The 15,688-nt window shown below is 33.9% G+C and overlaps 1 protein-coding gene across 1 annotated transcript; it reads left to right on the top strand.

The window, feature by feature from the left end:
* The first annotated feature begins 1,138 nt into the window (after positions 1 to 1,138).
* LOC131150804 (serine/threonine-protein kinase RIPK) lies at positions 1,139 to 4,404 on the top strand. Its single transcript, XM_058101777.1, has 5 exons — positions 1,139 to 1,737; positions 1,885 to 2,020; positions 2,148 to 2,284; positions 2,698 to 2,821; positions 3,563 to 4,404. The coding sequence occupies exons 1-5, from the start codon at positions 1,297 to 1,299 to the stop codon at positions 4,108 to 4,110; spliced, it is 1,386 nt and encodes a 461-aa protein (XP_057957760.1). The 5' UTR covers positions 1,139 to 1,296; the 3' UTR covers positions 4,111 to 4,404.
* Positions 4,405 to 15,688: the final 11,284 nt, after the last annotated feature.

Raw genomic sequence — 15,688 nt, 5'->3', positions numbered from 1 at the left:
TATATATATATATATATGTATATAAGTGAAATAATTAGAATATTCAGTATTGGCTAGGGAAGTAAAAAGTAAATCATAAGATAAAAGATAAAATTGAGTCAATGTAAATAATTAGTTCCTTCGAAAAAAATATATTAGCATAGATGCTAATTATATTATATTATATTCAAAAAAAAATATTACCTATCTATTTTGTTGGTTGATGATTGAAAATTCGATGTATATAAAAAATAAAATATTAATTTTTCACTATTAAGCACAACCTTACATGAAGTCATCATCAATCCTATTGTGTCTTGTTGTTATTTTTTATTCAATTATTAGTTGATACATTCTACTTGCATGTATATGCACATAAATATCTTTTTCTTTTTTTCTTTTTTATGACAAGGGAACTCCAACCATCAACGAGCACTTTGGACTCCCTGATACTACCCCAAACCCCAGGATCAACATCCCCCCTAAACCGCGCCCATTTAAATGTAGATGAGATCACAGTCTACTCCTAGATAGGTTAGACTTTCGACCAACTCGCAGCCCTGAGATTTGTATCCTGAGAGAATCTCAAGTATGACACAAGGACGGACGGACGGACTCACAGCCCATATATAACTAGCCCGATAACTTGTTAGAATGTTCTCCGAATATGAATCCCGAGATGATTATCATTTTAGTTATATTTAAAAATGACTCACATCATTTTCTTATAATTAAAGAAGTAGAAAAACAAAACAATGAAACAAAAATATTATAAATTTTACGTGTTTCAAATAAAAACTTCTCGACATCTTATTATTCGATCCTTATATTGTAAATTTACGGATTACTTCCGAGTGTTACCTCCCCCATCAATTAACATAAACATACTTAGAACAAAATTCAAAGTCCCGATCACTATATATTAAGACGCGTTTTTAATTTTTATCATATTAATTCCAATTAATATTAGTCTGGTGCATGCATGCTTGCATGACAAGCCATTCCCTTGATTTTCTAAGTTAAAATTTTATATTCATTTTGCTCCCCCAAAGTCAAGGGGCAGTTCTGTCATTTTACATTTAGTTACCAACATGGACACAGACTTCACGTTTCAATTAATTGGCAGTACATATATATGCCTCTCTAGATGTTCATCCCTGTTGTACTATATTATACTAATTATACTTCATATATATTTCTTTGAAGCTATCTGCAGCTACCTAATTCCAAAATCCAAATCAAATTAGACACAAACCATGAACGGTCGATCGATCTGCTGCATGAAGATTTAATTTGAATCTAACGTGTGAATTTAAGATGACCCAGTTCATCAGCGGCAAGAAGGCGACGTGGAAATGCTTAATCCCTAGTTGCTGCAACATCAATGGCGACAGCACTGTGGACGAGAGCGCGTTGACGGAATCCAAGAAGCAGTTTATTCTGAAGGAGGAGGGAAGCGCTTCGTTCCAGCGGCGGTTATCGATGTCGGATATAACCGGCGGCAACCCCGGGTGCTCGCCGCTCTCCGCCAACGACCTCTCCGTCTCCCTCGCCGGCTCCAACCTCCACGTCTTCACCTTCGGGGAGCTCAGGCACATCACCCGCAACTTCTCCGCCTCCAACTTCCTCGGCGAAGGAGGGTTCGGCACCGTGCACAAGGGCTTCGCCGACGAGAAGCTCCGCCCCGGTTTGAAGCCGCAGCCCGTCGCCGTCAAGTTGCTCGACTTGGACGGCATGCAAGGTCACCGGGAATGGCTGGTCAGTGCATACATACATACATACATATATAATTATGTATATTATTTTTGATTAATCAATTAGCAAGATTAATCAATTAGCAGTATTAATTGAATATACAGTTCAATTAATTTTTGAATTTGGATGATGATCAAATAATGGGAGCAGGCAGAAATAATATTTCTAGGGCAACTGAGGCATCCGCATCTGGTGAAGCTGATAGGGTACTGTTGGGAGGACGAGCACAGGCTCCTTGTTTATGAGTTCATGGCCAAAGGCAGCCTCGAGAATCAACTCTTCAGAAGTACGTTTTTATTACAATTAATTAATCTCTAATTAAGTTTAATTAACCTTACTATTGATATATATATATTTGCTATTTTTATGAGAATTGAACAAATAAATGTATAATAATTAATTAATTAATGCAGGATATTCGGCTGCATTGCCATGGTCAACGAGGATGAGGATTGCTGTGGGAGCAGCCGAGGGTTTGGCATTTCTACATGAAGGAGATCAACCAATTATATATCGAGATTTCAAAGCTTCTAATATTTTATTAGACAACGTAAGCAATAATATTCTTGTCCATATATTATTAATTAATCAGTATTTTTACCATTAAAAAAAATTGTTTTTAGTTATTTTTATCTCCAAAAATTTTAAATCAAAGTAATGTAATTATTAGTAGTTTAATTTGGTAGTTGATACGCGTTTTTAAAGAATACTTATTATGAAAAACTATAAGTTAAAAATCATTTGAAGTTTTTTAATTAAGGAAAATATATATTTTATTTCCTAATTTTAGAGTTTTAGATGTACGTAGAATCCACCCCAATGAACAATCGGCAAATGGAGAGTATAGCATACCTTTTAAATTAATAGTAGGGACATGTTCTCGTGATTTGTAATTAGTCTGATTACAAAGATATTAATTAAAGACTGACTGATTAATGCTTATTTTAATTCAATTTTTTGTAGGATTATAATGCAAAACTTTCGGATTTCGGGTTAGCGAAAGATGGTCCCGAAGGAGATGAAACACATATATCAACGCGTATTATGGGCACACAAGGATATGCGGCCCCTGAGTATATCATGACTGGTAAATACAAATTAACAAATTTTTTTTTTAATTTTATATATTCCATTTATTGCTTTTTTCCTTGGAAAAATTTCAAAACAAAGAACCAAAAAATTTATTTTCAAATAATTTTTTATTAAAGGTGCAAATTTTTTATCTGTTGCTATAATTTTTATCATTCAACAATTGAATTTGTTGGCAAATCAATTATTAATCTCATATAAATTACTTCAATTAGAAGAAAAGTCAATTATTTTTAGCTAAAGATCATTTTTCATTTAAATAGTTACGCGGTTTCGTTAAATCAAAGATCACTAAAATACAACTTTACTAATAAGTATATCATTATTTAAAATTTTAAATTTCAAAAATAATTTTACCTCACGACATTACTGATTAATATTATATTTTGACAAATTTCCCTATACATAAAAAAAACTTCTTTAATTTTTTTTAAAAAAAAATTTATTTTCCTAACTTTTAAAATTGAGTCAATATAAGTTACGAAATGAGTAATGACATGAACTCACGTGACAGAGATTAACTGAATAATATAGTGTGGGATCATATTATATGATTAATTAATTCCTGATATATGAGTTTATGTTAGTAAGATCTTATGGTTTTAAACATTTTTATTATGAATTTTACGAATTCAAAAAAAAATGAAAAAAAAATGTTTATAAAGTTCAACTTGTGCTTGGCGTGAAGAAATTTTTTCAAAACCTAATGCAATCCAACACCACCAACTTACCGTGGCAGGTCATCTGACAACCATGAGTGACGTGTACAGCTTCGGAGTAGTGCTATTGGAGCTCCTGACGGGTAAACGGTCGGTGGATAAAACCCGACCCGGTCGCGAACAGAGCCTCGTGGAATGGGCGAGGCCTCTTTTGAAGGACCCGAAGAGGCTGGACCGGATCATAGACCCAAGGCTGGAGGGTCAATATTCCTACAAGGGGGCCCAGAAGGTCGCATCCTTGGCCCACAAGTGCCTGTCCCACGCCCCAAAGCCTAGGCCCACCATGGCCGACGTGGTCAAAATCCTGGAGCCCCTACAGGACTTTGAAGACGTATTGGTCGGACCTTTTGTGTACGTAGTTCCGACGGATCAAAACGGTCCCGCCGGGGAGGAAGAAAAAGAGAGCAGTGAAGAGGAAAAGTATGGGAACGGAGAAAATGGGCACCGCCACCGTCACCGGTGGCGCCGCCGGATCAGGCTGCCGTTGACTCTGGTGGCGCACTCGGACTCTGCCCTCTATAAAAATCTCAAAAATGGGGGTGGGCATGAGGGGAGAGAAGCGGCATAAAGTTATTAAATTGGAATATAAATCTCGGAAAATGATTAAAGTTTCGAAAAATGCATCTCAATGTTAAATGGAGACATGAAGGAATTTGTTTTTTATTTTATTTTATTTTATTTATAACTGGTGTTATGCAAATGTTTGCAAAGGCAATTGATGAATCATAGTGGGGATTTTTAGGAAAGGAAAGCATTGTAAAATTTTGCTCCAGCCTTAAGGCAATTAAGTAAACAATAGAGTGTATTTGTAAAGGTTTTTGAGAAGATTTGTGTAAGAATTAAAGGAGAAAATGATAGCAAGCATCATTTGCCTCTTCAATTCAATTTTTTTGCTCTTTTTTTTTCTTTTTTGGTTCATTTCGGACTTCGAAAATACTAGGGAAAGAAAATAAAAATAGGGAGAATTCTAATTTTTTGTGTTTGGTCATCGGGAAAGTGAAAAGGAAAATAAAAATTATGCATGCGAAATCAATGAACAAAATTTTAATTTTATACATTTTTAACATTTAAGTTTCTAAAAATTTTTAATCATATTAGAACAATTTGTTTTATTTTTAATGATATTTGATATAGAGAGAAAACATAGTCAAAAATGAATTTCTTTTTTATTTTTTTCTTTATCTTTCTTTCCTCAAACAAAATTCTTGATCCAAATTGACTTTCTGTTTTTTGGACTGTTGATTTTTGAATTTGGAGCACAAAAAAATTAACATGCATGTTTGAAGGAGAGTGAATTATTTTGAGCTCCGTATTCATGTTCATATTCCCATAAATTTATAATATTTTAATTCTATGTTTGGATTTGTTTTGAGTTTGGAATTATGTTGAATTTGAATAAAATATAATATAAAATTATATTAAAATTTATTCAAATCCACCCAAATTCAAATCCAAATCCGAAATTCATGCTCCCAAACGCTACCTAAAGGAATTTATGTTCTCGTATTTTGTATCTATCAAGCATGACATTGTCTAATCTTCAAACACATATTTGAACTTTAAAACAATGTTTAAAAAACTTGTTCACTGTGCTCAATGCATTTTGTTCTTCATACCCAAAAAAAAAAATCATTAAACTAATGATTTCATTTGTTTTTGATAGTGACCCAACTAATCATGATTATTTAAGACTTTTAAACTCAATGTATACGAGCAAATTATTATATTACACGTAAGTAAGTAAAGAGTTTAGACGTACATTTTTTTATACTTAGTACTATTTGGAGCATGACTCTGGATGTTTAAATTTAATTTTAGACTATATTTTCTTCAAATTCACACAAATTCAAATCCTACTTTAAAATCCATGTCCCCAAACACAGGATAAATATTTTTAGCTTGTGTTTGGGAGCATAGATTTTAAACCTTCTAATTGAAATTTGTGTAAATTTAAATAAAATTCAGTACAATTTTGTATTACACTTTTATCCAAATCTATACAAATCCAAATATAAATCCAATCTCCAAATTCTAAGATCCTAGAATATAAAATTAATGCACTAGAAACATTTCTATTTTAGTACAGTGAACTCTAAGGCTCGATAGAACCAAAGACTTTCAAAATAATAATAAAATATTATTTAAAAAAAAAAAAAAACAATGGTGTCCAATGCCGTTCGGACACTTGACTAATCTACTGGAACAATAAGTCCGCCCTTTGTCCTTTTCCACTTAAATAAAAGAGGTATTATCTCAAATAAAAAGTCGTAAACCCCAAAACTCGAAGTCTAACCATTTAACTAAGAAAAACTTGAATTAAAATCTCGGCTGCCCTAAAAAGAAAAAAAACTATCTCCTTCCCAATTCTACTCCTACTCCCATTCTCACTTTCAACACAGCCATTCAAACTTTTTAAAAAATATATATATTCAATCCCCAAAACCCAAACTACTTAGACTCAAGTCTTGCGTAGTTAGATTAGTGGATTGCCAACCACCAGAGTAGAAAAACGCCTGCCGTATTTAATACCACAATTTGAAATGTAGCAAGTAGTAAACCCTATGGAATGGACACATACCTACCATCATATCTTAATCATACCCAAAATTCTAACACTACCATCTTGGGGAAATTTGTATCAACCTGATTACATCAAGATGAGAATATTATTAAGGACCTTAGCTGCGTCTCACTCACTTCCTAATTATACTCATTTTCTTTTTTCAATTTCATAATCATTACCTAAATCTTATGTGTAAAATGAGTTTTGAAATGGGTTTGGCGGATTTCGTGAGCAATTGGAAATTAAGAATTGGAGTTGGACCTCTCCAATTTCTAAAGAAAAAAATAATGAAGAAAAAGGCGGAAAATTTTTATTTTGAAGATTTTGTTTTATTAAGCGTGAAGTTTTTCATTGGCAATTCAAGTTATAAGGATGGTGTTGATGTCAAAATTTGAGCATGATCTTTGCGTTCATGGTATGTGATGATCACTTGCGATTTAAGGAAAAAATAAAGATTTAGAGACCCTCAATGTCCTTTGGGGCCTTCTCTAATGCTCAAGTTAGTATTGAAATTGTGCAATAGATTTTCATATGTGCACCCTTCTTAGCATCGGAGGAGTCTATAGGTGGATTTGATACACATGATTGAACACCAACTTGATCAAAAAGTTTGAGCCTATTAGGTCTTGCGCCCAACCATATGTATAAGCACCCATCATCCACTCAAATTTTTCAATATGGGACAAATTCACCAGTAGAATTCTCAACAATCTCCCCCTCACTTGTGAGTTCAGACAGCTCTTCCTTGAACAGGAACTGTCTCCTTTATGGGAGTTAGTCCAATTCTCCAACAGTTGCTCAAGTGGGCTTTACCACCATGCCTTACGTACCTCGAATTTTATTCCACGTACTTTCAAACCAATCCTACCTCCCACGTCTTGACCCTATTCGGATTCATCTTCCAAGCCTAGATGATCCTTATTGACCTCAGTCACACACTTGGTCCTTTAACTGTTACCATGTAAGGATAATTAGCTTCACATCTGTACTTTTACGATATCACTCACTCATAGTTACGAACCGTCGATTCCGATACCACTTATTAGCACTAAAGGAATCCATGGGTGGGCTTGATACACATAGTTAAACACCAACTTGATCCAAAATCTTAAGTCTATTGGATTTTGGGCCCAACCATGTATATAAGCACCCATCACCCACTCAAATTTTTTAATGTGGTGACACTTGTGGTGTGATCCCAAGAGGGGCGTGAATTGAGTCTAAAAACTTTTTAGCTAAATTAAATTTACCATTCACCACAAATCATATCCCATTAAAAAATATAAGCCTCTATGTAAACTGAATTAAGGAATGAGTACAGACATACATGTGTTGAGCATATCTCATTTAAATTAAATGTGTGTATGCAAACTGATCATAACATTAAATGATCAAGCATACACGTACGGAATTTAAAGTGCATAAATTAAATGTGAGCAAGAGAGAGAGAGAGAGAGAGAGAGAGAGAGAAGATTTGTTATTGAGGTTTGGCCAATCCGGCCTATGTCCCCGTCTTGAGCAAACCCCACAAGGATTTGCACTAACCTGCTCACTTAAACGGGCAAAGGAGAAGCTGTTTACACTTCTCCTTATGGGGCGGAGTCTCCTTGGCTCAATTACTAGGCCGAGCCAAACTGGTTCTTCCTTACGGGGCGAAGTCTCTACAACTCACCTAACCGAGCTTGAGCCAAATCGGTACTCAAATATGAGATTTTTCGTACAAGCAAGTTCTTCTCAAGTTAAGAAAAGATGTACAAGTTGAAGTTAAAAAATGCACTCTCAAATGATATGAAATAAATGCTTAGTAGAGTATGTGTGTGTGTGTGTGTGTGTGTGTGTTTTTCTCATTAAACTTTTCACAATCTTTGAATAAGATATATATGATAAACCCTTCAAAGATTTAACCTCAATAAATATTTCTCCAAAAAATATTTTTCAATAAAAGTGTAGGAGAACCTAGGGTCTTGCTTTAAATTTTTTTTCTCAAGAACAAAAATGAGAGACCTTTCAAGCAAAGATATGTAGTTGAAAATATGCTCAAGGTTCTCTTAACTTGTACCGAGATTTTCTCCAAAAATTATAAGTCAAAGAAAATGTAAGAGAATCTTAAGGTTTTGCTCAAAAATGGTTTTTGCAATAAAGAACAAGTGAGTTTTTGAATCTAACTTGCAATGGATGTGCAAATATTTACAAGTTATAACAAGTTTTCCCAAAAATATTTATCAAGAAAATATATGGGAGAAACTTTAAACTTACTCTTAAGAATGATTATCAGAAATAAAAGCTTAAGAAGAGTAAGTGCTTTGAAATACTATAATATATGCCCACAAGAATGATTCTTCAACAATATGTTAGAACAATGAATTTTCTAAAGAAAAAAATGAGAAATAATCAATGCTCCTTTTCAAAAAGATTTTTCAAGGAAATAAGAGAAAGAGAGTTGGAGAGAGTATATAATTTTGCCCCAAAAAAATTTTTACAATAAAAAAAGTGTGGGGAAACTTTGATTTAAAAATTTACCCAAAATATTTGAGAGATTTTCTTGGCTAATCAAAGTTACTACTTATGCTTATAAGAGGGGTATATATAGAGCTCCCCAAAATTCTGACCGTTAGGGATACGAAGGGTATTTTTAAAATTATTTAATCAAAAAGTTAAGCTTGTTTAGCTCTGGAAATTTGAAAAACCTTAGAGGTTCAGTCAACTGGCAAAGGCACCGGTCGGCTGTCCTCATCCAAAAATTCAAATTTTCGAGGGCTTCGGTCATGAGTAAAAGATCGATCGGCTGGCCATTAGGCGATTTCAAATTGTCTGAGACTTGGTTGGCCAAGTGAACAATGCTGGCCGGCCAAGTAAACAATGCCGGTCAACTGGACATTTCTTAAGGCACAATGGTTGATCAGCTGAGTTTTGATAAAACAGGCTAGAGGTGTGGTCGATTGGCTGGGGGCTTCCCAAGTACAAAAGATGGTCGGTCGACCAGAGCTTAGTAAAAGTACATTTTTGGCCTTAAGTCATGGTCGGTCGACTAGGCTCATTTGAGCGTGTAAGGGTCAGTCGACTTAGGTCTTTGAAAAACTAAGATTAGCCCTACTTTTGACCTTAAAACCTTCCAACCCTATATGTATGAGTATGTTATTTTAGATGAAGGATTTTTCATGAAGCTTTGAGGTTCCCTAAGGTCAATTTATGGCCTTTGTCTGAGCATTCATCCACTTCATGCAAGATATGCATTATTACACATTGAAATTAAGCTAAATGCATTACAAGTAAAACGTAAGTCTTCTTTCTTTTTACTCTTCAATTTTCATGGAATACGCGAAATTGAGATGGTCTTTACGTCCTTCATGGCTTCCATGTTTCCTCTACCTTATGTGTGCTGAATTGTAAACCTGTTCACATATTAAATACACACATAAGATATTTGTGATTTGTCAACATCAAAACAGGGATCGGACTCAAAAAGTCAACATGTGGGACAAACTCACTAGTGAAATTCTCAATAATCTCCTAGTATCAGAGTCTAGGGCATAATGGCTGGGATTACTTCTACGAAGTTCAACATGGTCAAGTTCGACGGATCTGGAAATTTCGAATTATGGCAAATGAGGGTCAAAGATTTGTTAGTGTAGCAGGGCATGATGAAGGCGTTATACAAAAAGTAGCCGAAAGGCATGGACGACATTAGTTGGAAGGAACTGGAAGCAAAGGTTGTGACAACTCTCAGGTTTTGTTTGGATGATGACATGATGTATCACGTCATGGATGAGAAATCAGCGGCATCAGTTTGGTTAAAACTAGAAAGTCAGTATATGTCCAAATCGTTGATGAACAAGCTTTATCTTAAATAGAAATTCTATGGTCTTAAGATGTCAAAGGGTTCTGATCTGAACCATCACATCAACATGTTCAACCAGATCATCAATAATTATAAGCGAGTTAGTATGAAGTTTGAAGACAAATACAAGAAGTTGATGTTACTAAATTCCCTACCTGCTTATCATACATACGAAAATTTGGTTACAACTCTAATGTGGGGAAAAGAAACTCTCAAATTGGAGGAGATCACAAGTGTTTTTTTATGTTTTAATCAGAGGAAGAAAACCAGCTATGAGAATTTATAAGGTGAATGGCTTATGGTGAGGAATAACCAAGAATGTGGGAGAAACAAGTTCCGGAGCAAATTGGGTAACAATAAATCTTGATTCAATTCCAGGAATAAGAAGGGCATACGGTGTTTTAAGTGAAGGAAAAGGGGGCACATAAAACAAGATTGTCCAAAGAAAAAGAAGGGAAATATAAAGAATAAAGAAGGTCCATCAAAGTTTGTGAATGTAGTGGAAGAAGAAGGCTCAAAGAGCGATGGCGGAGATATGCTTTATGTTTTGTCCGGTTCAGATCATCTCATAGATTCTTGGATTCTAGATTTTGTATGCTCCTATCACATGACACACAATAAAGATTGGTTCAACATATACAGGCTAGTAAATTTTGGTTCTGTTCTGATGGGTAATGATGCATCATGCAAAGTTGTTGGAATATGGAATATCATAATTAAAATGTTTGATGGTGTTGTTATAACGTTGTGTGATGTTAGACATATACCAGATTTATGGAAGAATCATATTTCATTGGGAGCTTTAGATTGTAATAGGTTTAATTACAAGTCTACAAGTAGAGTAATGAAAGTGAGCAAAATTAAGGTGTCTTAGCAGTGATGAAGGGGCAGAAATTAGTAGGAAATATCTATACACTATAGGTACCACAGTTCAGAAAAATCCCTACGTCCATGGGAGCAAGTGGCGACTAAAATTCACTATCAATCAAAAGTAGGGTTACATCATTGTATTTATACTAATCCTAGGCATACAGAGGGAGAAAAATTCCCCAAATACCCCTATACCGTACCGTGGGGGTGTTACCCCTACACACCCAACCTATTAATCATCATAGCCAATGAAAAACAATTTGATGCTGAACAAATTACATGATAATGAAAGGTTTTTTTTTTTCTTTTCAACTTCCACTCCTTTTCTTAGTAAATACCTCATCAACATCGCGTATTAGTTTTAAGTTAGATCCTTTAATATTTAGGTCTCTTGGGCTTCCTTACTATAAATATTTTGCTCTTCATCAGTTGGCCCCCACTCATGCGTCTTCAAATTAATTTTAGATTTAAGAGTATTTAAAAATCAATAGCCTCCTCCCATGTCAAATTGATCAATTATAAGTTGAAAAACAAAACAAAAGAAATTCAAAATGTCCAAAGTGCTATCCGAATAGGCCATGAGCAAAGCTAAATATTTTTTATTTTCCACCAATTGCCCACACTCATGAGTCTTGAAATTAATTTTAAACTTTATCTTATATTTGGAAACGTCATGATTTGAATTTATTTTGGATTGAGAAGATGTAATATAAAATTATGTTGAAAATTGTTCAAATCCATCCGTATCTAAGGTCTCAAATATATTCTCCCAAATGTAATGTAAGAGTGCTTTAAAATTATTAACCACCTCCCATGTTAAATTGATTAATTGTAACTTGAAAAACAAAAAGAAATTCAAAATGCCCAAACTGTTATTAAAGTAGCAATTGAATCAAAATAAGCAATGAGCAAAACAAGCTTTGCCCTGCAAATTGGTTGGGTCATTGATAGAACCCTACTAGTTCAATCCTCACTTTCCATTCCTAGGGTTATTGAATATTTTACTTGCTTGCTATTGCTAGTTCAATCGTCAGCTCTTGCTTAGTCATTGAACTATATCCATTTTAGGGAAACTTTCTAAACACTACTGCATTTCGGAATTCATCCTTTCCTTCGCCCGATTCTCTCTATTGAAAACTTGAATTTATGTGATTTAATATACTTGTCAAATAAAGGGATAGTGGAGAAGATTAATTACATAATTTGCATTTATATCAAATAATAATAGCCCTATATTTGGAATTATATTAGATTTGGATAAGATGTACTATAAAATTATATTGAAATTTGTTCAAGTCCACTCAAATCCAAATTCAAGGTTCGAAATTCATACTCCCAAATGCTACCTAAATCAAAAAATTTTGAATCCATCCATAACATCCATTTCTTGAAAATAGAATAGCAAGAGTTTGGAAGACTTAGGGTATACTACAAGGATCTTTCCGATGCTTAAGGTAGGAAGTAAAGGGTATACTCCTTCATTTTCTTACTTTCCTCTGGATTATAAGTTCTTTATTGGTCCTTCTCTATTCCATGCGTTACACCTTTTATATTACACACATGATCATCTTCCATAAACAAATATGACAATAATTGTACCATTTGGTAATTGAATATATATAACAAAAAAGGAAGAGAAAAGAATACAACCAATTAATAAGATAATAGAAAGAAATTTATATTGCTCGTTAACCTGTATTTTCAGCAAGAAGATGGATACGTTCACCGAGAGAAATTAATTGTAAATTACACACTCATCATTTTTAATTTTTATGGTTATTAGAAAGATTAGAGAACCATCATATAATGACTTATTAAAAAACATATAGAATCGATCAAGTTTTTAATCAAGATAAGAAATTCCAGAGTTTAATTTGTATGAATGTAAGAAAAAAAATTATCAAATTTGGTAGGAGTGAAGTACAAAGAAAATAGTTCAATGTTGGGCTATAGAGTACTAGAGTGGGTTGGAAAGGGATATGCTTGCAAACTCTAAATAATCCACATCTCATTGTCAAAAACAAGTTCAATCCATCTAAGCACTTCAAGTCCTTATATATTAATACTAGTTTTATTTAAATTGATCTTGTTTAGGTATCCAATTTATTCAGTACATATAAATTTCAATTACAAAGTAGGAGAAAGTGGTAGACTAACATTAAGTAGGAAACAACCTACTGTTGCTAGCTACTAGAAAAAGTTTTGCCTATGTTTTTACATTGTTTGTATTGGGAGAGATATTAACAAACAATCACAGCGGAATAATTTTTCTCCCTATATACAAGCAAATATAGTGTAACTTTACTTTTATACATGTTAAAAATAATAAGAAAAATAATCAATCACACCAAGCCACAAGAACATAAGGAATTTTTTTACGTGGAAAACTTCCCTAATATAAGGAAGAAAAACCACGGGACCTAGTCCTGTTGAAATCTCTACTATCAACCAAATAATGGATACACCATGTCTTTTCTAATCGCAATTAGAGGTTACAAATATATCTCATCAAGATATCATCAATCTTGGCAAATACAATGAGAATTGGAGAGAATATATCAAAATCGTGGTTACTGTTCATGGGCACAAATCCCAACTCTCGAGCTCAAAATCCGATCTCCACTGTTCAGATTGTAGCTCCTTGAGTCATGAACCTTCTCCAAATTTCAGCTCGATCGTACCACGGATAAAGTAGGATCGGAATCTTGATGAAATCTGAGCAGCACGAGAAAAAATCATGTTTTTTTTTTTTCTCTCTCTCTCCCTCTATCTTTCTTTCTTTTCTTTTTTTTTTTTTAGAACTGATGGTTCCAAAGGGCTGGGCTTTGGGATTTTAAAAAAACTCACTTGGGCTTTCCTCCACATGGAAGGAAATAATCCAACAAATCTTCCCCTTTGCGACTATGTGGAGGGAATCGCCATCTCGGCAATCAAACAATGAACTTCAAACTTCTCCCTTGGTAGTGTCTTTGTCAACATATCATAACCATTATCATCAGTGTGAACCTTCTCAAGTTCCAGTAACTTATCGTTCAACGCATCTCTGATCCAATGGTATCGTACATCAATGTGCTTCAATCTTGCATGGAAACTGGAATTCTTAGTAAGATGAATAGCATTTTGCCTACAAAACAACAAATACCTCTACTGCTTGAAACCAAGTTCTCTCAAGAACTTCTTTGCACATAGAAACTCTTTAGTCGCTTCCGTTGTTGCAATGAACTCTGCCTCCATCGTAGAAAGAGCATTACACTTTTGAAGTCTCGATTGCCAAGCTATAGCCCCACCTAAAAAAGTTATCAAATAGCTTGAAGTAACTTACGAGTATTCATATCCCTTGCCATATCTGCATCTTTGTAGCCCACTAACAATGGTTGTTTATTTCCTAAACCAAGTCTAAACTGGAAGTGCCTCGAAGATACCTCATGATCCACTTCACTGCATTCTAATGCTCTTTTCTTGAATTTGTCAAGAATCGGCTAACTACACCAACTGCATAGGCTATATCTGGTCTTGTGCAAACCATTGCATACACTGCTGAGGTATAAAGAACTCTTTCCATGTCTTCCTTTTCCTTATCTGTAAAAGGACATTCCTTTGTACTTAGTCTGAAGTGGGTAGCAATAGGAGAGCTAACCACTTTAGCTTTGTCCATATTGAACCTCTGAAGCACTTTCTCAATGTACTCCTCCTGTGACATATGTAACTTCTTGGCACTCCTGTCACGACTGATTCTTATGACAAGAATTTTCTTTGTTGACCCCAAATCCTTCATAGCAAATGATTTACTCAATTGCTCCTTTAACTAGTCAATCCTTGAAGCATTCTTACCAACAATTAGCATGTCATCCATATAAAGCAGTAAGAAAATAAAATCATCATCAGAGAATTTTTGAACAAATACACAGTGATCTGATGTAGTAACCTGGGAAAAAATAAAAATAAATAAATAAATAAATAAATTATTATTAATTTAATAATATAATATAATATATATATTATAATATATAATATATGTATATATATAATCAATCAGAAGGAAGTTTCCTTCACGATGAAGGAAATAGAGAGATTTTCTCTCTCTAGCCACTCTCGTCTCTCTCTCCTCCACCACCTCTCTCTCTCTCCTCAAGTTCTCGAAGAATTTTTGGCTTATTGAAGAACGAAAAATATCTCTGGGTTCCATTCTCGGCCACCAACATTTTAATTAGAATGGATTTGTCGTAGGAGCATCTTAGGCACCACTCCTGAGATAAGGTAAATCCACTCTCTCTCTTCAATTTATCCCCAATCTTTAGCCAAATCGACGATCGGACACCACCACGAGGTCCTAACTTTGATCCTCATCATTTTAATTAGAGCAAATTTTTGATTTGGAGATCCTATGCACCACTCCAAGGTTAAGGTAAGGGGAATAAATTATATCAGAAATTTTTATAAATTAATCGATTAAATTGTAATATGAGATTACATGAATTATATACATATTTTTTATGAATATTCTGGTATATGAAAATTGAATTTTGGGTTTATTATTATTATTATTATTATTATTATTAGTTGATTAAACTGGCGTTTGTGAGTTTAGAGATTTTTATAGTAATTGTATTTCAAAGTTTAACCGATTGAATTAAAGTATTTGATTTTTGGGTTATTGTAGTAGATTTTTTGAATGATCTGGCCGGTAAAATTATTGGTTTGATTTATTATACGTATTTTGTAAAGAATTAAAGTGAGTAGGGTTGGTTATCTTTGTTTTCCTATTAAAAAAATATTTTGAGTTAAATAAATGGTGGAGATAATTAAATCGGTATTTTCGGTAAAACAAATATTGAAAATAGAACAACCAGTTTTCCAGTAGTTTATATAATTATA

The sequence above is a fragment of the Malania oleifera genome, chromosome 3 (genome assembly GCF_029873635.1).
Source record: "Malania oleifera isolate guangnan ecotype guangnan chromosome 3, ASM2987363v1, whole genome shotgun sequence".
In the NCBI taxonomy this organism is placed as follows: Eukaryota; Viridiplantae; Streptophyta; class Magnoliopsida; order Santalales; family Ximeniaceae; genus Malania; species Malania oleifera.
The sequence above is the reverse complement of the archived record's forward strand: the minus strand, read 5'-3'. Positions and strand labels throughout refer to the sequence as shown.